This window comes from Lathamus discolor, chromosome 17, assembly GCF_037157495.1.
Source record: "Lathamus discolor isolate bLatDis1 chromosome 17, bLatDis1.hap1, whole genome shotgun sequence".
Lineage (NCBI taxonomy): Eukaryota > Metazoa > Chordata > Aves > Psittaciformes > Psittacidae > Lathamus > Lathamus discolor.
Genome location: NC_088900.1, coordinates 5,554,427 through 5,578,774, shown reverse-complemented (window position 1 = coordinate 5,578,774; position 24,348 = coordinate 5,554,427). Strand labels below are relative to the sequence as shown.

The 24,348-nt window shown below is 47.5% G+C and overlaps 1 protein-coding gene and 1 long non-coding RNA gene across 4 annotated transcripts in view; both read left to right on the top strand.

Annotated features, from left to right (window-relative positions):
• The first annotated feature begins 4,089 nt into the window (after nucleotides 1–4,089).
• Nucleotides 4,090–4,667, top strand: LOC136023019 (uncharacterized). Its single transcript, XR_010616440.1, has 2 exons — nucleotides 4,090–4,354; nucleotides 4,502–4,667. It is a non-coding gene; the product is annotated as an uncharacterized LOC136023019 (long non-coding RNA).
• A 174-nt stretch (nucleotides 4,668–4,841) lies between these two features.
• ALG9 (ALG9 alpha-1,2-mannosyltransferase) overlaps nucleotides 4,842–24,348 on the top strand; it is a 29,787-nt gene continuing 10,280 nt past the window's right edge. For 2 of the 3 annotated variants that reach the window (XM_065697049.1, XM_065697051.1), the window contains exons 1-14: nucleotides 4,842–5,105; nucleotides 5,710–5,848; nucleotides 6,035–6,169; nucleotides 6,953–7,023; nucleotides 7,883–7,971; nucleotides 8,878–9,013; nucleotides 9,374–9,461; nucleotides 9,604–9,709; nucleotides 14,658–14,780; nucleotides 16,646–16,800; nucleotides 18,996–19,125; nucleotides 19,900–20,047; nucleotides 20,371–20,500; nucleotides 24,123–24,253. In XM_065697049.1, the coding sequence (XP_065553121.1) occupies nucleotides 5,005–5,105; nucleotides 5,710–5,848; nucleotides 6,035–6,169; nucleotides 6,953–7,023; nucleotides 7,883–7,971; nucleotides 8,878–9,013; nucleotides 9,374–9,461; nucleotides 9,604–9,709; nucleotides 14,658–14,780; nucleotides 16,646–16,800; nucleotides 18,996–19,125; nucleotides 19,900–20,047; nucleotides 20,371–20,500; nucleotides 24,123–24,253 (1,682 nt within the window). In that variant the 5' untranslated portion in view covers nucleotides 4,842–5,004. Of the gene's footprint in view, nucleotides 5,106–5,494; nucleotides 5,598–5,709; nucleotides 5,849–6,034; nucleotides 6,170–6,952; nucleotides 7,024–7,882; nucleotides 7,972–8,877; nucleotides 9,014–9,373; nucleotides 9,462–9,603; nucleotides 9,710–14,657; nucleotides 14,781–16,645; nucleotides 16,801–18,995; nucleotides 19,126–19,899; nucleotides 20,048–20,370; nucleotides 20,501–24,122; nucleotides 24,254–24,348 lie in introns of those variants that run through there. The other variant, XM_065697050.1, reaches the window with a different exon arrangement.

The following is a 24,348-nucleotide window of genomic DNA, read 5'->3' as shown; positions in this document are numbered from 1 at the left end:
AACGGTGTCTGTTGTCTTCGAGTGCTTGAGCAGTGCCTGTGCTTTCCGCTGGGCTGGAAAACCCGTCCTGCCTCTCCCTTGCCCTTGCCACCAGGTGCTCTGCAGCGCCCGTCGCTCACAGCTGCGGGGCTGGAGGGGGTTAAAAGGACCCCCCCCCCTTGTGGCCTAAGGTGGGGGAGTGGCGGCGTCGAGGTCCTTGTACGTGCGGCGGGGCACGAGCCGAGCGCGTGCTGCAGCCCCGGGCGGGAAGCTCGGGGGATGCTGCACGCGCTGGGCGCGCGCCCCTCGCCTCAGGGGCGCCTCGCGGGTGGGCGGGAAGCGCGGGCGCGTGCGGGGTTACCTCAGCGGTGTGAGGGGGGCGCCTGAGGCAGAAGGGAGCGGGACCCGCCGGGGGACGGGGCGGGGAGCCGGTGCCGCCGGGGAAAGGGCCGCGATCGCCTCGGGACGGGAGGGAATCGGTGCCGTCGTCTTGGTGGGGAAGGGTTTGTAATTGTCTCAAGCGGGGGGGGGATGTGTGTCCGTAATTGTCTCAAGCCGGGTGGGAGCCGGTGCCGTCGCCTCGATGGGGAAGGGTCTGTAATTGCCTCAAGCCGGGGGGGAATTGGTGCCGTCGCCTTGGTGGGGAAGGGTCTGCAATGGACTCATGCTGGGGGGCGGATCGCTGATGTCTCCTTGAAGGGGGGGGTGGCTCAGTAATTGCCTCAGGGCGTGGGACAGTCTGTGCCTTCGGGGAAGGGGCCGTAATCGCTTGGGAAGGAATCGGTGCCGTCGAGGAAGGGTCTGTAACTGCCTCAGGCTGGGAGGGAGCCAGTGCCGTCGCCTTAGTGGAGAAGGGTCTGCACTTGCCTCAGGGAGGGGGAGAGTCTGTGCCTTTGGGGAAGGGTCGGTAATTGCCTCGGGGCGGGAAGGGGTCGGTGCCGTCGCCTCGGTGGGGAAGGGTCGGTAATTGCCTCAGGATGGGGGGAACCGGTGCCGTCGCCTCGGTGGGGAAGGGCCGTAATTGCCTCAGGCAGGGTGAGAGCGGTGCCGTCACGGAAGGGTCCGCGTCCGCCGCGGCGCGGGCTGGCTGGGGTCGGTCACCGCCGTCGGGGGTGGGCGAGTGCCGCTGGCCGGGCTGGGCTCTGCGGCTTCCCGGGAGGCACGGTCAGGCATCGCCGAAGGGGAGCAGCAGGAGCACGGAGGATCCAGTCTCCGCCTGGAGCGGCCCGGAGCAGCAGAGAACTCTTCGCCCTCGTCCCTGCAGAGAGCCCCGGAGCACCCGTCCCTTGAGAGAAGTCGATGAGTGAGCTTTTACCGGGTGGGAGGGGGGCCGGGAGTAGGTGCGGGAGGACGGCGGGGCCGGTGGTGCTGGGGACAGCTCCCACGGCGGTCGGGCGGGTCTGTGGGGAGCTCCCGGTCCCTCTCGTCCCTGACCGCGCCCTCCTGCCTTCGCACCCGCCTGCGGAGCAGACAGAGGAGGCGCCCGTCGTGCGGCACTGCGAGGCGAGAGCGAGCGGGGGAAGCCCAGGAGACTGAAGAGGAGCGCAGCGGGGAGCGGCGTGAGGGAAAGCCCGGGAGGCTGAAGAGGAGGAAAGAGAAAGGCACTCTGGGCACAGGGACCTCCCTATCAGCGGGGCTGGGGTCACACAAGGGCGTCACCGGCACCTTTGGGGTGCCCTGGCTGGCTTCCCGGAGAGAGGGGCAACCTTGTAAGCAGGGTGAGAGCCACCATCTCCACAGCCTGGGGTGGGGGGAAGTGGAGCCCCTGAATATGGGGCGTTGTGCTGCAGCCAGGATGGCCGGCCTGTAACTAGGGCTCTGTGGGGCTTGTTGGGGGTGCTGAGCTGAGGGGGACCGCCCTGTAAGAAGGGCTGTGCGTGGCCCCTCTGCTGGGCAGGAGGTGGTGGGAGGGACCCCCTGTAATCAAATGGGTGTCTCTGGCCCTGGCCTTTCAGAGGTATGGGGCTGAGATATGTGGTTGGGCATGCCCTGCCCTAGGTCTCTTTCTCTCTGCTCTCAGCACCTGGGGCAGTTTAGGAGGGAGGACACTACTAGGGAAGGTGGGAGGCTGGGGTGAACCTGTCTGGGACCTTCCTCTGAGGTTGATGTCCCTCACTCCCCCGGGCGGAGGACCTGGTTTTTGACTGAGCCCTCACTTCCTTGGCAGCCGTTCCTGGACAAGAAGAACATTGTGTGGAACGGTGCCAGCGAGCACCACGGGTGAGCTAGACAAGGGGCAGCGGGCTGAACACGAGCACTGCCAACACCTTTAACTGGTGGTGCACTGGGTGATCTCCCTGTAAACATGGCTGGAGTCTTTGGCCTTTTGCCACAATGCCCCACAGTTCTGCTGCCCAGAGAGCGTGGCAACCCTGTAAGGAGGGTGAGAGCCACCGTCCCCACACCTGAGGGGAAAATGGAGCTCTCTGGAGCCCCAGGCCACCCTGTAAGCAGGGGAGGGCCATTTCCCTGCCCAAGTCCTCTGCCCCAGCAGCTTTCTCCCTGCTGGTGGCCTACCCAGCGTGACCCCCTGTTGTCAGGGCGTGTCGCAGCATTTGCCCCTTGGCGTGTTGAAGCTCTCCGGCTTCCACGCACCCCAGGGGCCTGGTCTGGGGCTCTCCTCTCCTGCTCGCGAGTAGGGTGACTCCCCAGACACTGGCTGCATGGAGCCCATGCTCTCTTTGTGGAACTTCTGTTTTTCCCTGTTTGTGTCTGTGGTTGTGTGTGTGTCTTTGTGTGTGTGTGTGAGCAGGTGAATGAGTTTGTTTAGGCCCTTGTTAAAATAACTGCAGCGTACTTAGCCGGAACTTCCCGGGAGAGCAGGGCTCTGTGCAGTAACAGGGGGGCCCCCTCTGAGTCCACGAGCGGAGGGATGGTCTGGGCTCGCCCCTTCTTTCCAAGGACGGCGCCAAGCCACTTAGTCGTGGTGCAGGCAATGCGACCTGCCTGTAGTCGGGACCTGGGTCTCTGCCTGCACGGCTGCCTGTCCTGCTGGTGACCTGCCAGCGTGACCCCCTGTTGTCAGGGCGTGTCGCAGCATTTGCCCCTTGGCGTGTTGAAGCTCTCCGGCTTCCACGCGCAGTCGCAATCCATGGAGCCCTCTCTTCCCTGGAGCAGCCCCAGCTCGCTTTAAGCAGGGCTTGGGAGGCTGTTTTAGCCAGCCCACAGGAACGAGTCCTCCCTCGCCTTTTAGATGGTGCGGGCCCATCTTTGGCTGGGCTGACCTCCCCCTGGCTGGGGTCGAGGTTGCCCGCTGGGTTCCTGGAGAAGTACGTGACGATGATGATGATGATGGTGGTGGTGGTGATGTGAGCAGCCAGGACGGCCAGCCCGTAACTCGGGCACAGGTCGGAGCCTCAGGCTCTGTGGGGCTTGTTGGGAGCGCTGAGGTGAGGGGAGCCACCCTGTAAGGAGGGCTGTGTGTCCCCTGCTCCCCTGGGTGCTCCCTGAGTGCTGGGAGGGCCCCCCTGTAAGCAGGTGGGTGTCCCTGACTCCAGCCTTGCAGGGGCAACAATTCAGCAGATGTGTCTTCTCATGGCAGAACTGGAATGGCTTCTAAACCAGCAGGGAACGGCACTGAGCCAAGTACCTCCCCAGACCCATAAAGACCCTCCCAAAAGCACTAAGGATGCTGTAGCGTGACTGCAGCCCCGGTGACAGGGACGTCCCTTTGCCCAGAGAGCCTTTCTCTGGGCCCTCCTTCAGCCCGCTGCTTCTCCTCTGGCTCGCTCTTGCCTTGCAGTTCCACACCCGAGGGATGCCTCTGTTTAACCTTCTCCTCCGGGGGCTGCTGCCAAGGAACAGGGGAGCCTTCGCCAACTCCTCCGCCCGGCGGACCGGGGGGCGCCCGCCCCGGAGGAACATCCCTGCTTTTCTTTGTCCGGAGCCCCGGGACTGAGAGCAGAGACCGAGCGGACCAGGGCACGGCGAGGCGGGCGGGATGGGAGCAGGTTGAGGGTGGCCAGCGGCGCTTGCCCGCCTCAAACACCACCCCGTGTGCAACCAGCTGCTCGGCGTTAAAGCGACAGCTTCTCCCGAGGGGAGGGACCCCCCTCAGGAGGTCCTGCCCAAGCCCCCGAACCCTCCCGGGAGCTGCCCTTGCCAGAGCTGCCGGCGATTGCGCTGCCCCTAGGGCAGGAGCTGCCCCGCACTCTCCGGAGCGCGCAGCCGGCAGCCTGCGTGGGGTGACGGCCCCGCCAGCGGGGTGCGGGTCAGGGTGCCCCTGAATGGGACAGAGGGAGCCCCGAGGGCTGGGGACCAGGGCCGCCCCCTCCAGCCGCTGCTTTGCACGCCCAGCAGCGTGTGCCCAGGGTGCCGCCTCCGAGCGCGCCTCCAGCGCCGGCGGAGCCCCGGAACCGCGCTCCGGTGAGACAAGGCGAGTGCCGAGGTGTTTGCGGGGGGAAACGGGGAGGGTAGGGAGTGTGGTGGGGAGTGCGTGCTGCGGGGCGGGCCCGCGTCTCTCTGTCCGCCCGGCGCGCAGCGGGGACTGCTCGGCCCTGACCGCGTCCTCCGGTCCCTGCAGCGGCTGCCGGCGGAGGAGTCCGTCGAGTGGGGAAGGAGCAGCTGGGGAAGAGCGAGCGAGACAACGCGGTCATGGACAGGAAATGTGCTGTAACAGCTGCTGTCGCTGTCCTTTTCCCAGCTATTCATTGCGGCGGGTACCCAATAAAGCGCGTTCTCCAACCGTCTCTTGTCTGTTTGGCTGCTTTCCTGCCCAAGTCTGCCCGGGCAGGGAAGCGGACGTAGGCCCTCAGAAGCATCCGCCGCCGCGGGGCTGCTGCCGTCTCGCAGTCGTGGGACAGGGCGAGCGGCGGCTACGGTAGCCCTGTGCCGCCTCCGCTGCTTCTGCCGCGGGGCGCGCTCCGCGCTCCGCACTCCGGCGGAGCGAGCTGACGGCGGCCCGCGCAGGCGGCGTGGAGGCGCGCGCCCGTGCCCACACCCGGCATGGCGGCCGGCGGCTTCGGCACTGCTGTCGTTCCGTTCGCTTGTGGCAGGTAGCGCGGTTCTCGGCTTCCCGTTCTCGGCATGGCCGCCAAGGGGGCTCGGCAGCGGCTGCGAGCTGGAGGTGGCGGGGAGGCGGCGCGGCCGCGGTCGGAGGCCGCGGTCACGGAGGAAGCCCGCTTGGAGTAGGTGCCGGGGCCGCCGTCGGGAGGGGGAGACCGCGGCGAGGCGGGGCTGGGACGCGGTGGGCGCCGGGCGCGTGCCCCCGCAGCCGGGCGGTGCGCGCGGCCGCCTGTCGTGGGCGGGCTCTCGGCGGCATCCCCAGGCGCCGGCGGGGCCGGGTCTGCTGCGAGCTCCCGCCCAGGTGTTTCCTGGTCCTTGCGTCCTGGAAGTGCTCACAGCCCGGAGCGAGCCCCCTGCAGGGGCCGCTGGGTGCCCAGCCGGCTCCGTGCGTGCGGTGCGAACGGGATCTCCCGACCTCCTGTCGGTGGAGTCCCTCCCCGGCCTGTGGGAGCTCTGCGTGGCCTTGGTGGTGGGAGGAGGACAGGTCCTGGGGGCTGGTCTGGTGGGTTAAGCACCCTGTTCTATTGTGGTGGGGGGTGGAAGATGGTGCTTTCTTGGGAGGGGACCGGCATCCCCCAAAGAAAGGAGCGAATGAAAGACTCATTCATATTTAGGTGACAGAGATGCAGATACGCTTGTCCGTTCTTTGCATAGTGTCGCATTGTTAGTCTTGAGCTGGTTACCGAGTCTTCTGGGTGTGTATCTGTACTTTTCTCTTTGGACTAGATCATCTGCGAGCAAAGCAGGACAAGTTTGGGCTCCTGAAGGATCAACGGCTTTTAAGTGTCTCATTTCAGCCAGGTTCTGTGCAGCTCTCTTAAGCAACATCTCTGACTGCGATGAGACCTTTAACTATTGGGAACCGGTAAGTGGCTTTCTCTCCTCCGAGATACTTGGGAATTTGTAGCTGGCTGTGCAACTGCAGGCTTATCTTGAGCCCTGTGCTTATCTCTGTGTTTCAAAGAGAAATTTTCTTACTCAGGGATCCAGAGATGAGAAACGCAAACCTGTCTGCTCTGTGTAATGCGTACTTATTTAATCTGAATTGTAGACACACTACCTCGTTTATGGAAGGGGATTTCAGACATGGGAATATTCTCCTGCCTATGCCATCCGCTCCTATGCTTACCTGTGGCTTCATGCCTTACCAGCCTTGTTCCATGCTAGAGTTCTACAAACGAATAAGGTAAATCAGCCAGCTGTGTGAAAGTTTCTTTTCTGATGGATAAACATGCCTTCAGTCTGTGTTAAACAGGTGCTTTGTTGTTGGAGTGAAAAGGACTGGTATTTACAAAACACCCCTTTGTTTACAAACACCTCCCTTCCCCTAATAATGTGCAAGGCTTTGTAAGCTGACTGAACGGGATCCAAGGAAAAGTCATTGGGAAGCTGCAGGAAAATCCCTTTAGGCTAGAATTTGATTGAGAGGCTGTCTCGGAGGGGCTGGTTGCTGGCCTTTTGAGTGTGTGCAAATCTGGGAACAGTTAGCTGGCAGCCGTTTGCTCTCATCCACTCTTGTGAGTTTCACCCTGATGTTTTAGAAGCCCAAATTTTTATGCCAGTTATCAATGACTGATTGTTTGTTTGCTTGTTTTTCCAATAAGTTAGAATAATAAGTTACTATTTTGCAAGGAATATTGCAAACTGAACTCACTGAAATGTAAAAAAGCACCAAATGCTTTCTGTTTGGGTATCCATTGCCATACTTGACATATTTTTGCACAACAGAAAACAAAAGGGGGTAGTTCTGTATATTCGGTGGACTGTGTGCACTTTCTGTGTTGTAAAGGACTTCAGTGTTAGAGAGTTAGGCCTTGAGCTGGAAGGACTTTGAACATCTCTTGGGTTTGGGATTTAGGTTTCCCAAGAACAGGCTCTTTGACAACTGCCACACTTGCTAAAAGTTTGTTAAAATCAGGTGCATGAGCTTTATTGCAAACCTTGTTCAGACTCTGAGTATGTCTCCTAGGTTCTTGTTTTCTACTTTCTCCGATGCTTCCTGGCCTTCCTGAGCTGTGTTTGTGAACTCTACTTCTACAAGTGAGTGTTAAAAGCTGTCTATAGGGAATGCTTTGGAGTCATGTATCACATTCAGTTATTGCAACAGGAAATACACTGTGAAGCTCATGTGTCTGGTAAATCGGGCTACTTCACAGTGAACTTTTGAAATGTATTCTCACAATAACTTAATGAAATATTGTCCTAACAGTGGAATTCAGACCAAAATTATATTCTCAGATCTGCCACTCACATCTCCGTTCTAGTATTTTGTTGACTTCCTTTTCCCACTGATACCAGCAAGCAGGGTGGGTGTGTTGTAAACTGAGCTGTGCTGGAGGAGGCACTGGTACTGTGTTTACTTATCATAGTGAATTTTAGTTTTGATTGTTGCTGTCTGTAATGTATTTTCTAATGGTGTTTACATCCACTAAAAGCAGTAGCCTGAGCATATAATTATCTTGTCTAAGCTGTATTTTTAGTTTTACCTGCTGCTTCTTCATTTTGGGCTTTCAAACTCTTGGCTTACATGATTTTTCCGTTTGCAATAGTCTGGTTTTTAGAATGTGAGCTGTGGCTTTTTGCACATTGGGATTTTGTGAGGAGTGAGAATGTTAGACTGATGCTGTTACAGCAATGCAGGCTCTCTAAGTTCTGGTATAAGCCTGACACTGGTATAAGCCAAGTGTTTTGCACTAGTGTAATTGATGGGGATCTGAAATTCCAGGCCAGAGGCAGCCATACTGCTCTTCAGGTTGCCGTCAGTGGCTGTCTGAGACTCACCCACCATAAAGGTGTCAGGATCCTCCATGGATTGTTTGTGGATTTACATATATTGGATACTGTTCGTTTGTGTACTGAGGATATTTTTGGCCTGTCTAATTCTCTCTTGCTTCCTTAGGGCTGTGTGCAAGAAGTTTGGGCTACATGTGAGCCGGCTGATGTTGGCCTTCTTAGTACTCAGCACTGGGATGTTTTGCTCATCTGCAGGTAAGATTGCTTAGCAATAACAATAACCATTACTTTGTCCATAGAAACCAAAGCCAGGTCCAGAGAGAAGATCCACAGCACTAAAATATCTCTTTAGCAATTGTTTGCTAAAGAGATATTTTGCTGCCTATTTCTTTGGCAGGTGTGATGACGGAATAGGTGTTGATTCAAATTATGTTCCCCGCATCATGCTCTTGTACCTTTCAGTTTCCATGGCATGTTTGTTTTTATTACTGCCACCAGTTTCTCTGGGATGGGGCTTGCCTTTTAAAGAGGTTCTTGGAGGGTCATGTTTTAGCATTGTTGTTTGCTTATGTGTCTTGTCTCCATGGCTGGTTGTACACATTTGCCTAGCCAACCACTATAAGACTTATAAAACACCTGCTGAAGGTATTGAGGAAGGTGCAAAATGAGACTCTGAGCAAAGTTTTTTTGTGTTGTGTGCACACAGAAACTTAAAGGGAAGTACCACAGGTTATGAATGCTGAGATTTCGAAAGGACTTTACCTTTGTTTTTGAAGTGTCATGGGTCTCATTCTTCACTTCTCACCAATGTCTGCTCAGTTGTTTCAGAGACTGTATCCAGTCAGCTCACATCTGCTGCCACTTGAGCAGATTCATTTCATTCTGTTTTTAACCTAGCAGAATATGGAGGGTACAGCAAGTGTTACAGGTGGTAACTGTGGATGCTGTCAGTTACCCCTGCTGAGTGCAACCAAGGAAAGAGGCCTTCATACTTAAAGGAAGTATTTCTTGTCTTGGCAGAACAAGAAACAGAATCCTCTTTTAGTTTTGCTTTCACTTAGATGAACATGTCCATGAGAGATTATTAGGCTTATTTTGGCCTTGTGCAGTTCTCCCACTGCGGGAAAGCTGTGCTAACCCTATTTTTCCCTTGTGCTGCAGCTTTTCTCCCCAGCAGTTTCTGCATGTACACCACGGTGATTGCCATGACTGGCTGGTATATGGACAAGACCTCTGTAGCTGTGCTGGGGGTGGCTGCTGGAGCCCTTCTGGGCTGGCCCTTCAGTGCAGCTCTTGGGTAAGGAGAGGAGGGTTCAGAAGTTTTATGATTTGCAAACGTTTCTTGCCTGGTTGGGGAGAAGGTAGGGGCCAGAGGAAGAAACTTGCAGGGACCAAGCTGTCAGCCTAGTCCAGAATCATTGCTACAGGCTTCCATAGCCTGATTTCTTTGCTTTTGAAGGACCTAGGTTGGGGTGATTTCCTTACCGTAATATACTGAGGTTGAAACCTTAGCTGGATGACTGGAATATGGAGTAGAGGCAGAGACCAGTGAAGTTATGGTTATTTTCCAGCCACTGTAACACTTGCTTTGAAGGGGTAGAAGAACCTGCAGTGGGGGAAGACAATGTCTCCAGTTGATAGCTTGTCTCTCTTTCAGGCTTCCTATTGCATTTGACTTGTTGATACTAAAGCAGAGGTGGAAAAGTTTCCTCAACTGGTGTGTGGTGTCATTGATCCTGTTTTTGGTAGGTGCCTGCAACAATGCAGAGAGGGAGTGGATTTGGCTTGCAATAGAAAGGGTGGGTTCTGTTAAGAAAATCACATGGAGTTTTTGGGCAGTCTGGCCAAAAGCTTTTGGCACTTGAAGTAATAGATGCTTTCTTTCAGGTGCCCTTGATAGTTGTGGACAGCTATTACTATGGGAAGCTAGTAGTTGCACCTCTCAACATCGTTTTATACAATGTCTTCACCTCTCACGGACCTGATCTCTATGGTGAGTTTAAGACAAGACAGGAAGGGAGTCGGTGGTTTTCTTTACTGTCTTGCTTCCGTGACCCATCAGGTCTTGATTGCCAATCCTTTTTCTGGTGTACTCTAAAGCAAAAGCAGCCGCCAAGCTCCAAGGGGATGCAGTTCCAGCTTTTTACCACAGGACGTCTCTCTCGAGCTGGGAATCCGCAGGCCATTGTCGAATTTCTGCACGCTGTTTAGATGCTTTTGTTTGCTTTCAAGTTCTGTAACCCGTCGTGAGATGTCTTAAGGTCACAGCAGAGAACTGTAGTAGCAAACGTGTCTGGATGCTACGCCAGTGCTGTGGGCGCAAGCAATACGTGTGTGTGTTTGTCAGCTTTGAGTTCTTTTCTGTTCCTCACAGTCATGGTGCAGACCTTGGGAAAGTGGATAACAGTGCAGAGTCCTTAACTCTTTAGGTGCCAGTATCCTAAATGGCCAGTACCTTCTAAACCTTGATGGCAATGCTGTGTTGTTTGTCTGGGAGCTGCTACTGCACTAAGTTGTTCATCTTATTTCTGGAGCTGATAAGTAGAAAAGTATTACATTTCTGGCAGGGCTTCAGAGAGGCTAGCAGAGACCTCAGGGAGCTTAGGGTGTAGGGTCCTTGCTTCGTCTGTCATCTCTTTCAGCCTTGTTGAGATATTCTAGGAGGGATTCAACAGTGGTTAGCAGCAAGGCTGCAGTGCCCTCCAGGCCATATTTGCTGGTTCATTTGCAGGGCTGCTTTGGGTGGTGCTGAGTGGTGATTTGTTACTTGTGCTGTGACACAGCAGGGCAGCAGCTGCTTTGCCATGTTTCTTCATCTCTGCAGGAAGGCTCTGAAGTCAGTTGCTGTGAATTTTCTATAAGTAAACTCCAGGCTTTGTCTCTGATAGGTTTTGGCATGGGCTTCTGCTTGACCTTTTCCGCAGTGGTGCATGAGTTGCTTCCAGAAGCCTCCAGGGACCAATCTATTCTGAAGTGTTTTATTCATAGTGACATTCATATAACATCCTCAGGCTAGTAAAAGAGCTTGCTTGAAATTGCTCTTTAATGCAATGTGGCCAGGACAATGCTGTGTGTTTAGAGAGCTTCAAGACACTTGGGAAAAATAACACTACCAGGGGAGATGAGAGTCTGGCCAGTCCCTTTTGGCTCTGGAGCTGGGATTTCCCAACTTTCACATGATGAGAGCAGGAGCTGCTCGAGGCTGTAGAGTCATCAACCCATATCATGTTCAGTGTAAGCACCACAGTATTTTTCCTTTTGCCTGCGATCTGGAGTTCTGGAGGCAAGATTTTTTTGTTTGTTTGTGTTTTGTTTTTTCTTTAGCAACACACTTCTGGATAAATACATTCTGTGCAATAAGTATTTCCCTAGGGTGATTAGATTTCTCCAGCTAAGGGAAAGTAGCTTCTAAGCCTATATCCCTAAGCCTGATTCTAAGGCTTTGGGGTGTTTCAGTGTACATTTCTTCTAAGAATGCATAATTTATGACAAAAGTTTGGTCCCACTTCCTGTAATCAGCCTTGGCTGTGACTTGCAGTGTGATGGAACTTTGGAAAGCTTTGTTCAGCTTGGGTGGGAAGGTGCTGGAGCTTATTTATATGACGTCTCACTCTGTTGAGTCCTGATTCTTAAACAGAGTGAAAATAAGTGAAATGCATTAAGCAGACTATTTATTATACTTGCACTGAATCAGGCTTGCTTAGAATGAGGGTTGTGACTCATGATCAAATTATTGTGGTTTAGTTCCTGCTCAACAGCTGAGCTACAGTTCCTGCCTGCATGCAGGTTTTTAGCCTGTGACAAACACAGGGTGGGGCACCATAGTTTAAGCCTATTCTACAACTCTGCTTTGTCCTGAGTGCCCTCACCATTGCTGTGGTCAAGCTGCAGCATGGTGGTTTGTTAAGTTCTATGAACTTGTGTGTGAGTTTGATTTCTAGAATTGTTCCCAGAGCCTGTCACAGAGCACAAAGTTCAAATTGGTTTCTGGCTCAGAGTCTGACAGTTGGTTACCCCCATGGAACCATAGTGCCATGAACTGACTGGGCCACAGTGTGCTTCCCACTGCTTTCATCAGTGTTGCCTACAGCCCAGATCTGCTCAGCTCTAGCATGTGGCGTACTTGCAAGAAGTTAAATCTTCTGTCATGGTCTGAAGGTGATGCTGTGGAAGCATGTTCCCAACAGTACTGTGCATGGAGAGTTCTTCAGTGTCCCTCCCCGCTTGAAGGACATTGTTCTGGGCCAGGATTTCTTGCACTGGGGTTGCTCTTTTTTTTACATTGCATTCTTTCTCAGATCACTCTGGGTCCTTGTGGATAACAAGAATAAAAGCATTTTGCCCTGTGAGGCATTGAGACTGAATGCCTCTGAATGGGTGAGTCATCACAGTGACCAAGCTTACTGCTTTCTGCCTGGTGTCTGTGAATTATTTAATTTGCCTGTGTGCACTGTTCTTCTCTTTGTTTGTTTGTTTGTTTTCCTCATCCAGAGAAGAAAATCCCTCATTGGAGAAGGAGGTTCCAGTGCTTAATTCTTAAAGGCAGTTCAGTCACGCTGAAAAAAGAACCCTGAGAAAGTGGGAAAGTAGCCTTTTTGTTAAAGCTGTGCTTCAGACCAGCTGACCTCTTTATTAGCAGAGCCCCTCAGAACACCTCAGGGCCTTTAAGGCTGTATCTGGATTGCGGAGGTGGTGTGCTTCATGAAGTATCCGTCATTGCTGAGCCCCAGGCTACCAAATCAGGGAGCAGACTAGAGAAAGCCATAGTTACTTTCCTTTACTTGCCATAGCAGCCAGGGCAGGTGGAAGGGTGACAGTATGGTCCTTGATACTATCCTGTAGAGATCTGGGACTTGGCTGTGCAGCTTAACTGTAGCCAGTAAACACCAGAGGGTTAACAGTTTGTATCCGTTTAAGAAGCTTTCTATCTCATTCTGGCATCTTTTATGATGAAGTGGCTGTGGTTCATAGCAGTGGGAGTGAGGAAGCAGGCTACAGAACCCAAATCTAGTCCTTTTTTTTTCCATATAGGGAGTGGCCTTGGCGTTCCACTGAAATAGTTACTAGAGTGGCCGAACTGTGTTAACCTGCTGTAAGTCTTTGAAAACCTGCACTATTGTCTCAGAAGAGAATCTGTGGAGGCAGCAGGGCTGGGAAGAAAACAAAGCCTCCTTTGCACACACGTTTTCTAAATGTGCACTGAGAGATTTACAGTGTGATAGCCCAGACTGTCTCGGGTTTTCCCTCACAGACATATCACAGTTAGCAGCCCTCATCTCTAGGAAGGGTAGTATGCTTTAGTCCTACAATGATATGCTTTCTGTATGTGTTCAAGATCTATCACAGTGATTATTTAGAATTACAGTCCTTAAATATGGAGAGTGCCCAACAAAGTCTAGAGAAGGGGGAAGGGTCATTGTTACTATTAGAATGTTGCCATACAGGTAACTGTCATGTCCATCATTTGGCATGATCTTTCAATCTACAGTACCCCATATTCAGCCTTTCACAGGCTGAGGATTTTATTCTTGTAGGACTTGAAAGAATTAAGAGGCAGTTGGAGGGAATACCCCCTAATCCTCAAAATCCAAATCTGTAATTGCTGTTTGCTTTCAGTGCTTATAGTTAAAGGTTTCCTAAATGAACCTCTGTTCCTTGGACTTGGCCTTAGTAACCCCAATGACATGTTTCTGACATTACTAGTGCAGCTTCTAATCATACTTAGATGTAGGAGCTGCAGAGGTTTCAGGTTTTCCTTGCTGCTTTTCAGTTGTCTGATTAATTTCAACATGGACCCTATTTAAGTGGCTCTGATTGCAGGAAATTGCTGTGGCATGTGACGCATGTCACAACAGTGCAGTGATTAAAGCCCCCGCGTGTCATTTGCTGACTGATTGAGCTAATCACACTGAGAGACTGGAAAATGTGTGAGAGGAACTGGCATTCCTTATTGTTCAGGTTTTTAAGCATCCTGAATTAAGAGTCCAAATAAATGACAGTTGGACTGTGGAATTTCTTTCGATTTATATCAGTTGAAGCTTGCAACAGATACTCAAGTGTGTCATGTTAGGAGGCACAGTTGGCTTGCTCCTGTTTGAAACTACACTGTAAGAACTAATTGAAGCAGGGATATTTTAAATAGTGTTGATTCTAAGGAGGCACCAAAACTAGCATCCGAATGAACTTTAGTGGCAGAGTCTTTGCTGGGGTGAAGTGTGAATGTGAACTCTTTTTCTTGTTCATTTTTAGTACATTTTCTGTTCTGCCAGCATGGAGCATACATCATCACTCCAGCATTATAATGATCCCTTATTAACATTGTGGGGTTTTTTTGTATTATTCCTCTGTTACTTCTCTGCAATTAGGAAGAATTAATTTGGAGTAGAATTTCCTAGTATTACAGATTTCTGCCTCCAATTTCTTGCTGTGTAGCCTTTCTTAATGCAAGGGTGACTTCTGTGTCACAGAACTCTGCTGGGCAAGGCTGACTGTTAGAGTGGCCTGTAATTCATAAGCAGCAGGTGTGATAATGACTATGACCCAGTGAAAAAGGAAGGTAAAGAATGGTAATTTCTGAAAGGGAAGACAATGAAGTTTCGTGGGCAGCCATGATCGTGAGATACTCTGGTGCCTTTGTATGGCTATTGACTAACTCTCATGCCACTGTTATGGTAGTTTTATGGGTGAAGGGCAGAACAACGAGACTGCTTTGAGATGGCTCAGGCTTATTCCATGTGGCTGCATCCTCTGTCCAGCTGCAAGATGTTCTGTCCGCACCCTTTCTATTCTTTGGTTCCACTCTGCTTGCAATGGGGAGAATTGATGACTGCTGCTGATTATCTTGGTTTGTGTGAGGCAGAGAAGGAATGAAGCTGCTGTTACAACTAGATCTCATGCATGCTTGTATCTAAAAACTCTTGTTTCCTTTTCTCATCCTTTAGGAACGGAACCCTGGTCCTTCTATTTCATCAATGGCTTCCTGAATTTCAACGTGGCATTTATTTTGGCACTGCTTGTGCTGCCATTGACTTGTCTCATGGAGTGTCTGCTTCAGAAATTTCATGGTGAGTGCAAGACAGCTGTGAGAGCCAAGCACAGACAGCCTAGGTCTCAGCCTTGTTGCTAAAGGGAGAGCTTTACTGCCAAAGAGCAGCTTTGCTTCATTGGAAGTGAAACTAGGTTCACAGAAAGTCTTTGGAATAATAGGAAAGTTCCTAGTGTTTATTATTCAGTCCAATATTGACTCCAGTTGGAGTTGCTCTGTAGAAAGAATGCACAGTGAGATGCATCTACTTACATGTTGTCTGCAAAAGGGCAAAAACGCTGCTCTTCTTATTGATGATTCCCGTGTTTGCTGCTTCCAACTCAGGAGGATAGGCATGTTATCAAGGCTGAACTATCCATACCCAGAGTAAGCTTAGCAAGTTGTATGGTACATAACTGTCAGCCATACATGCAAATGCATTAGAAATAACCCCATCAAAAATCTTAAGGGAGAAGGAAACTAAGTACCCATTGTTGTTTCCATCTTTGCTGCTGAAACTGGTAATCTTTATAGAGTTAATTGGGGAACCTTTTACTGCCTCTTCCATTGCTACTTTTTTATCCCACTGCCATAATGATTTTTAGCGGCAGTTTGGGAGAACAGAGTTGTTATTTCCTTTTTGATTGTTGGGGCAGAGCCTACAAATAGGCATCCTCTGGTCTCTTCTGCTCCTGCCCATGTTGGGAGCAGCACTCTTCAGCTTCTAGGACTTAAGCTCTGGCAGCAGGACAGTCTTGATATTACATGCTTTGGGAAGTCTTCCCCATAGGTGTGGATATACTGAAGTAGAGAAAAGAGGAACCAGAATATTCCCTACTTCATGTTGAGCTTTCTCTTAAATAAAATACCATTAGTTTAAAAACATGACATTTGGCAATTGACTCTAGAGAAGAAAAAGGTGTTGAGGAAGTGTAAATTCTTCTTCACTGTTTTCCTAGGGAAGATTCATTAAGTGTCATCAGCAGCCTCCAGATTCATTGGTCCAATTAGTGCTTCACGCTCATTTTTTTTACTGAATATAAGAAACAAAAGCATCATAATCATTGCTGAAAATGTACGTTAACAGGTTTATTCCTTATATCTGTTCCTTTTATATAAGGGACATACTGTCAGAAACCAGTAAAAGCTCAATAGGAGATCCTGTAAATGCAAGATTTCCTGCTGTTCACTTGGTGTTCTTGTACTTAACAGCAGGAATGATTCTGCCAAGTGCTTTGTTCTTATTGTCTGTGAAATGCTGTTAGCTTAATTGTTTAACTCTTCTGTTGGGAGTACCAAGGGGGCAGAAAAGGGACTGAAAATTGTCAGGCGCTGTAGAACCCTCCTCAGTGTGACTAAAATTCAGGGTAATTGTTGTTATTTTTGAATCGGTTATTTCCTCTGTTAAGCAGAAGGTGCCTCTGAGGCCTCTCATGCTGTTATTTTTGTAATGAAGCAATGAAGGCAATGGAAATTTCAGTCACTGAACAACCATTTGTAAGTGGAAGGGTAGGTTCAGAGGAGATCCTATCTGATCTTTTCATGTGCAGCATAATATACAGCAGGAAATCTAGTATTTCTGTCTACCTGTTTAGACATGTAAATTCTTCATGGGTTGTATCTTTTGCTTGAATTCAGTAACACAGTCCCTTATTTTCTCCTTTTGGTCTTCTAAAGTCTGTTGAAATTGTTAGCATTGTAGCAATCTACGAAAATCCTTAGATCAAATTCTGTGCTGACTCTTTGGACTTGTTACCTGGATTTTAGCACACAGCTGCTCAGAACATGGTCTGTTTGGGTCTGAAGGCAATGGTTTGGGTCTGAAAAAGGGAATTTTCATTATGAGAATAAGGATAAACCCCTTATTCTTACATTACTGCTTTGCTGAGTGTTTGTTTCTTTCAGTTCAGAATCTGGGCCGTCCCTACTGGCTGACACTAGCTCCTATGTACATTTGGATCATGATTTTCTTCAGTCAGCCCCACAAAGAAGAGAGGTTTCTCTTTCCCATCTATCCCCTCATCTGCCTCTGTGGTGCTGTTGCTCTCTCTGCTCTTCAGGTAAGTTTAAGTGGAACATGTTTTTTTTTTTTTTTTTTTAATGAGCTCATACCTTTAGGAAGCATAACTGTTAGCTGACTGCTTTAATGTCACTTCCCAAAGTAAGGGAGCATCTGCAGAATATTTGTGCCTGTGACACAGTCTGTAGTGATTACATAGTTTAGGACTGTCCTAGGCATACCTTTTGATCATTGTCTTTAATATGTTAGCTGGTACAGTTTTATTTTTGAACCATGTGTTATGGATAGGTGTTCAAACTCTGGAAGCAAAAGGCACAGCTGCTCTAACACTGTGTGTGTGTCTTGCTGCTTTTACAAGCTGAACCATAATCTTCCTCTGCAGGTTGATTGAGAGTATGTAGAAAACTATTAGCCCTCTGTAAGATGTGATGTAAAAGCAAAAATGTTTGGGATTTCCCTCCCGAATGTCATACAGAATGAACTCATCTAATAATCTTGGACTTCAGTGCAGACTGCTTAACAGCCCAGCAAAAAAAGATCAGATTTCATGGCTTTATAAGGTGATCAGAAGTGAAGTGATAAATGATTGAGAAGATTTCCTTGGCACTGATTATTTCATGATGACTTCAAGTTGTTTTCTCATCCCAAGTGGGAATTTCTGGTGAGGAAAATTTGTGGTGCTGTAGTGCCGATAAAAAACAACATCCAAGAGATGTCATGAGGATTAGTAACTTATTGTAGCATTTTGCCTCCTTTGTCTGCTGTTAAGCAAGCTTTAAGAGGTAGGAATGTGTATATGTAGGAAATACATTTTGTTGTATTCTAGTAAGAACCCTTTAATTTACAAAAGGAAAAGTGATCTTGTTTAGGCATCGGGAAAATGCTTTGGACACTTGGAAGAGCCAAAAATTGGATGTTTAGTAAATATCACTTGAAACCCTTCACAGAGTAAAGTACTGATGTGGTTTGATATAGATATTTCCAAATCTGAAAATTATTCATTTTCTTCTGTTAAAGTTGTGCAGGAATGCAGTTACTAGTCTGTTTGAGCTTCTTCCAGCTGTTTGGCCTCATTCTGCTATTACTCCTCTGTCCTGCTATACACCACTGATGGCTGTTTTGTCCTGGGCTCCCCACCATCATTTCCTGCATCCCTCAAATCACTCTAACTCTTTCCCTGTTCAGTTGCTATTCTGACATTGATCTTCCATCACTGCTGATGCTTTGCAGTGCTAAGCTGGAGCACCTCAGATGAGTTCAGTCTTTACATTTGCACAGGGTCAAGCTCTGTAATGTCAGCGGCTTCATGCTCTGAGAATTGCTATGTGCTGTCAAAACATTCATCGAGGGCGGTGATTTAGGACCTTTGCCAAATATGGCTTTAGCAAAATCTGTGGTGTATTTCTGTCCTGCATATTTTAACAGTTTGATAACATGTTATCCAGTATTTAGTATCCAGCTGAGAACTTAAAACTGATTGCCCACCAGTACAAGCTTGTCAGAGTCTACTCCTCTAAACCATGTGGATCTGGCTGTTATGAGAAAAATGCAAACAAGACAAGAGGAACAGAAACAAGATTAGGATACGAAGTGAATAATCACTCCTGCAGAAACGCAGAGGAGGAGGGATGGACTAAGCCAAGTATGGATATAGTTCTGGGTATTCCAAGAAAGGCTTTTAAAATAGTAAAACCTAAAGGGCTTTATTTTAATAATTTCAGTGGCTCATGTTTAAAGGTGGATGCAGAACCTGCTGTGTATTTTTATCCACTTCAAAGCTGTACTTTGTGCAGACAGGGTAAACAACCATAGGTCACTCAGTAAATCTGGGTCATGGAACTTCTGTTGGAGAGGAAGTCAGTCCAGCATTGAAAAAGAGGCCTGTCTATGTAGGGAAGTACTACAGAAGTGTCTGAAAGGGGCAGTTGCTGCTGGTTCACCTGGGAACAAGCAAGCTGGAGCCCTGCTAGAGAACAGTTCACAGTTTGACTGCAGGCTTTCCTAGGGAAAATAGCTGAAAATGTCTTTAAATACCCTAGATTATCAGTTAAGAAAAATGCTTGAGCCATGTGAAGTTTTGTGCATTTTTTTATGGGTCTGAGTGAAAAAGTGAAGATCAAAGATGTGGTGGGAGGTGCAGGCACTGCTGAAAGGTCCTATGAAAACCAGAATTTTGCTGAAGATATCACAGTTGAAGTAATTTTGTGCTCTCTCTTTTGTTTAATCCTTCCTCAGAAATGTTACCACTTCATATTCCAGCGCTACCGCCTGGAACACTACACAGTCTCCTCCAACTGGTTGGCTCTGGGGACTGTCTTTCTCTTTGGCCTTTTGTCATTGTCACGCTCTGTTGCCTTATTCAGAGGTTGGTATATTAGATTTGTTCTGTGCTTTCTTGGGTATTGGTCTTGGCAAATCTTAAGGCCTGCCAAAGTTGTGTTGCTTTGACTGTAGCAGCACAGTAGAGATAAGGAACCTTGTAACCTTGGATGTCATTGAGGGAAAGGTGTAAGTTTTAATGGTCACCATTAATGAATGATTGCATGTGTGTCTTTGTATATGCATATTCGTATATATATATTTGTAAATATGTATGAACGTATCTATGTATTATGTGCATATGAATGAATTATTAGAATTTTATTAGTGAAATATCTGCTGTCTTTCACCTTCAGCCAGTGCAACTATACTGGTATAAAACCTGTATCCAAACTGGTATCAGAGCAGATACTGTAATTTTCAAACATGATCCCATTCAAAAAAGCAGTTTTCCATATAAAACTTGTGATTAGGTGCATGCGTCCTTAATGTAGATGGATTAGATAGGGTCCTTAAGTACTTTCTTGAATCAAAGCCATGCAGTGAACCTTCTGATCTCATAAATATTTTTTTGCTTGATGGTAGCCATTGACAGTCAGGACAGGACAGGAGAACGTGAATAAGGGTGGTAGGGTGCAAGCACTGCTAAACTGAGGGGAAGCTTTGGAATTCAGCCACTTCTTAGCATAGAGCAATTAATTTATTCAAGAAATTATCAGTTAAAAAGTTACTTATAAGCAATTTATTGTAGTCTTTCAAAAATAGTCATGTAAATATCACCTATTTCTTTACCTTTCTTTAAACTTTCTGCCTTCCATAGGCTACCATGGGCCCCTGGATCTCTACCCGGAATTTCATAGGATTGCTTCTGACCCAAGCATTCACACTGTGCCAGAGGGGAGACCGGTTAATGTCTGTGTGGGAAAGGAGTGGCACAGATTTCCAAGCAGCTTTCTCCTGCCGGAGAAGTAAGTCATTTAATGTAAAAGGTACAATTGGGTGAGATTCATAAGAAGGGGCATTTCTCGTAAGAATTATTTATGGAAGTAACCTTCAAGACCTTGTATATCTGATGACACCAGTCTGTCCAAAACAAAGGGTTCTCAAGTTTGTTGTCATCAGACTATGTTGGCCACGAGCTCCTGAAAATCTGTAGTGTGACTGCTCCTCTAGCAGATCTGCCTGCCTTCAGGAATGAAATGTCCTTTGTTAATGCTTTTGGTTTTCTTAATACAAAATGTTACTAGCTCCTGCATTTTCCTGCTGGGCTTTCTGACACTGTTCTCTGCAGTTGGCAGCTCCAGTTTATTCTCTCAGAATTCAGAGGCCAGTTACCAAAGCCATTTGCCCAGGGACCAATGGCCACACGGATCATTCCCACTGATATGAATGACCAAAACAAGGAAGAGCCATCTCGATATGTAAGGATTATATTCCTGTTTTCTTTACCTTACTGTATAATCTGTATTAATATAATGCATGTGATTTGGTCTCCCCATTTTATTTCTGTGGGACTATACAAGTTACAGAAAAAGATGGGCTCTTTGCAGCACTTGGAAATTTCACCATTTATGTGAGTGGTTTCTGTTTGCATTTCATCTGCTTATTTTTCATTTAAAGACATAATAAAAAAGAAGTGGAAGTAATAATTCTTACTGCAATTTTGGGTTTAGTATAATGTGTTACTGTGATCACAGCAAAGTGAACTGAATGAGTAATTTGAAATCCCCTCAGAAAGTGTTTGTCACTAAGCAGGGATTTAATTTTTCCTTTGTATTTTGCTTTCTTTTTAAATATAAATGTTTACACCATAATTGCAACTAAGAAGGAGGACTTAATTTGGAACTTTACTGGAACAATTCCATCAGTGATTTCAATGGGAATCTGTAAATGTATACTGGTGCTATGAATTTGTTACTTTGCTAGCCTGTATTGTGTTACCTAAACAAAACCAGTGCACACATGAATGTTAAAGTTATTGTCAACTGACTTCTTTAAAATTATTGAGCAGGTTAAATCTTAGCAGTGCACTAAATATTCTTTGCAGTGCAGTAGGTGTTTAGTCATCCTTTCTTTTTTTGTCCAGAGGGCTGAATGAGAGGAACTGCCAAGAAATGCATAATATTTTCTTCATTCTCTCTTAGCACCTTGGAGGGTACCTTTGATATGTCTGTCTGTATATAGGAAGCACCCACATATAACGGACCAGGTCTCTGGTTTACGTGAATGATCTGACTGAAGATGGTAAACATATACTTCATTATGTGGCGCCTGTCCTTGGCCTGTTAAGACATTGTACAAGCACTTTGTGAGCTGCTCATAAAAGTGGATACTGTACTGTCACACAGGAGCAAAGCTTGTGGGTAAAAGCAGGGATCAGTCTTCTGGGTTAAAACACTCTTATTTTGAGCCTCATTATGTAGTTACTGGAAATGGGAAGGAGGCGTGTTCCCACCTGAGAGAAGCTGTCTGCTGCAGTGTATTCAATTTACCAAATCTTTAACTGTGGCATATTTTTAGCACAGACAGCTGGCTGGTGTGCAGCCTGTGACTAATGGAGCAAAACACACTTTTGTTTCATGGTTGTTTCTTAATGTCACCCTACAGTTTTATTATTCCTTATGCAAGCAAAAGGGCCTAGGACATTAGAAATTAGCTACAAAATGTGAATTTTAAATGGAGCCCTAAAACTTTTCCTTCTGGCCTGCTAATAACACCAAGAGAACAAGATCTTTTTTCCAAGCTTAGAGAGCTTATAAGTGCAACCATACCCAGATTGCTTTAAAAAATAAGAAGTTACCAAGCACTGGAAAGGACCATCATAGTAAATAAATCTAAACAGCATGAGTCTATTGGTCATTTAAAGGGGAGAAAACAAATAATTTAAAAGGATTATTTGAGCCACGGAGCTTAAAACCAATTAATGGCTGCAGAAACAGGACTGATCTCTCAGTTTCAGGTGTAAGTATCTATTACTACTCGGCTTGAAAATTGAAGAGTAAATCTAGGTGTTTCTGTTGCTATGAGACACTGGGGAAAAGAGTGATTTGATCTTCTTGTTTTGCAATTCTTCCTTCTTTAATCATGTTGAACACCACTTTACTTGTACTTGTCCTACTTGGGAGATGCATTTGTCTCTGAAACTGCTAAGAAAGAGATAAAGAGTATTGTTTCTTACAAGGATGTATCCAAGCAGGAATAGTAGATAAGGCCTAAAAGCTGAAACTGTTAAAAACTCCTCCCTTCAGAGCTGTTGCTTGTTGAGCCACTATTTTCACTTCTTTTCCAATTGCCTTTAGCACTGTTTTGAATGGTAGAAACCACCTGAAGCTTGGTCCTATTTTTGAAATATGTTTGATCAGTAAAAAGTCTCCAGTTTTGCTCAAAACAGTTGAACTTTAGCTGTGTTAAACGAGAGAAGCTCCAGTTATACTCAGACTGGCCAGGGTAGCATCCATCCAGACACCACTGAGACACATTTGGCTACAGCAGTACAGCAGCAGGCTATGCCCTTAGCTTCATCTCTGTGCCCACTCCTGTTATCCAGGATGTGATCAAATTCAGTTCTCCACCACTTAGCATAAGAGTTGCACTGAATAAAGGAAGAATGAGAGGAGGAAAAGGAAAGGAGAACAGAAGAGGACAGGATGTAATTCCTTACAGTTCTGTTCAGTAAAGCTGACTTCTTTCTACAAAGAAACATTTCAAGGTCTGTACACCACTGAAGTCTTGTGTAAATCCCCAAATAAATGCATATGTGCTCTGTTTGCTCTCTGACCAGGATGAATATAATCCTTAGCTTAAACATAACTTGAAAGAATGCTCTACTGGCAGTGGTAGAAGGGAAATCTTTCTTCACCTGGCAGAAAATCCCTATGCATTGGAAGTACCAGCCCTTTAGGGAGCATTTAGAATGACAGAAGGGAGATCAGCCTTAGAGCTTGAGGCAGTAACTTGTCTTTCTCTGAATGATTCTACATCACTTAGAGAAAAACTTCATTAATGGTTTGTGAGTCTTTTTGCTAATGAGCCAGAACCTCTCTCAGAGCCTGGAATGTTCTCTTGTATAGTGCAAGTGGATTCAACATTCTCCTCAGCTGAGTTTCCCATGGTGTGATCTCATTTGCCCCTCAGTTTTGATGCCACAGAGCCATCTGGTATCCACCTGATAGAACTTGCTTTACTCCAGTGGCTGAATATCATTATGCCAGCAAAAGCTCAGCCTTGCTGCTGTCTGCTGCATCCGTGAGGGGCTCATTTTTGCTCCATAGTAATAATATAGCTACCTTGGTGCACTTTAAACATGTGTTAGGCTTGTGATTAGTTCACTTCTGAAAATGTGCCATAGATGACTTACAATTAGATCTTCAGCAGGAGGACTTTAGCCCTTATTTGCAACCTGTTCTCTCCTCTAGATGTCTTACACTCAGTGCAGAGGTTTCTACACAATGTAGCCTCTTGTTGGACTACCTTGTATGAAACTTATCTCTGATGGATATTAATACAGTTTGTCCTGGTAGGAGCTAAAGTTGTCTTTGTAGCTGAAAGGTTGTATTGTCTTGGCAGAGTTATTCCTCAGCAGCTATGGGGTACCTGTGAGGAGGGGGCTGTTTGCCAGAAAGGATACAGGGTATTTGTATAAATGAATAGTACATCCTGTTCATATCCAAGAGCACTCTCTCCAGCAGGAAAGAGAAGGTTGTATAATGTGAGTCTTCTGAGGACATTGCCACCAGCTCATTTACCTGGGCAGTCACACACGTAATTCATTTGTGTTATGCTACTTCCTTGAAGTGGTACTCCTCAGAGAGGAACCTTAGAAATCTCCTCCTGTAACCAGACCAGTAGTGGTAGTCTGTGTTCCCCCAGAAAGGCTTTACTTGAAAACATTCAAAATATTTTACCATGTGTCCTGCATGAAGCATTTCACCCATTGCTGGAAATTTAACTCCTTCTCATTGATAAGTAACAGCCTGTATGAATGAGCATGTACAACCAGAAGCCTACAGGGAATAAAACACACAAATGTCTGTCTTTCTGCAGATTGACATTTCCAAATGCCACTATCTTGTGGACTTGGATACAGCAGCTGAAACTCCAAGGGAGCCAAGGTACTCTGCCAACAAAGAAGACTGGGTAACCATTGCCTACAAGCCATTCCTAGATGCTTCCAGGTATGCTTTACATATTTGAGAGGGAGGGAGAAAGACTGGCAAGTCTGTGAACTAATTCTGTTCAGTTATCCACTTGCAAAAGTAGCTGTGTATAG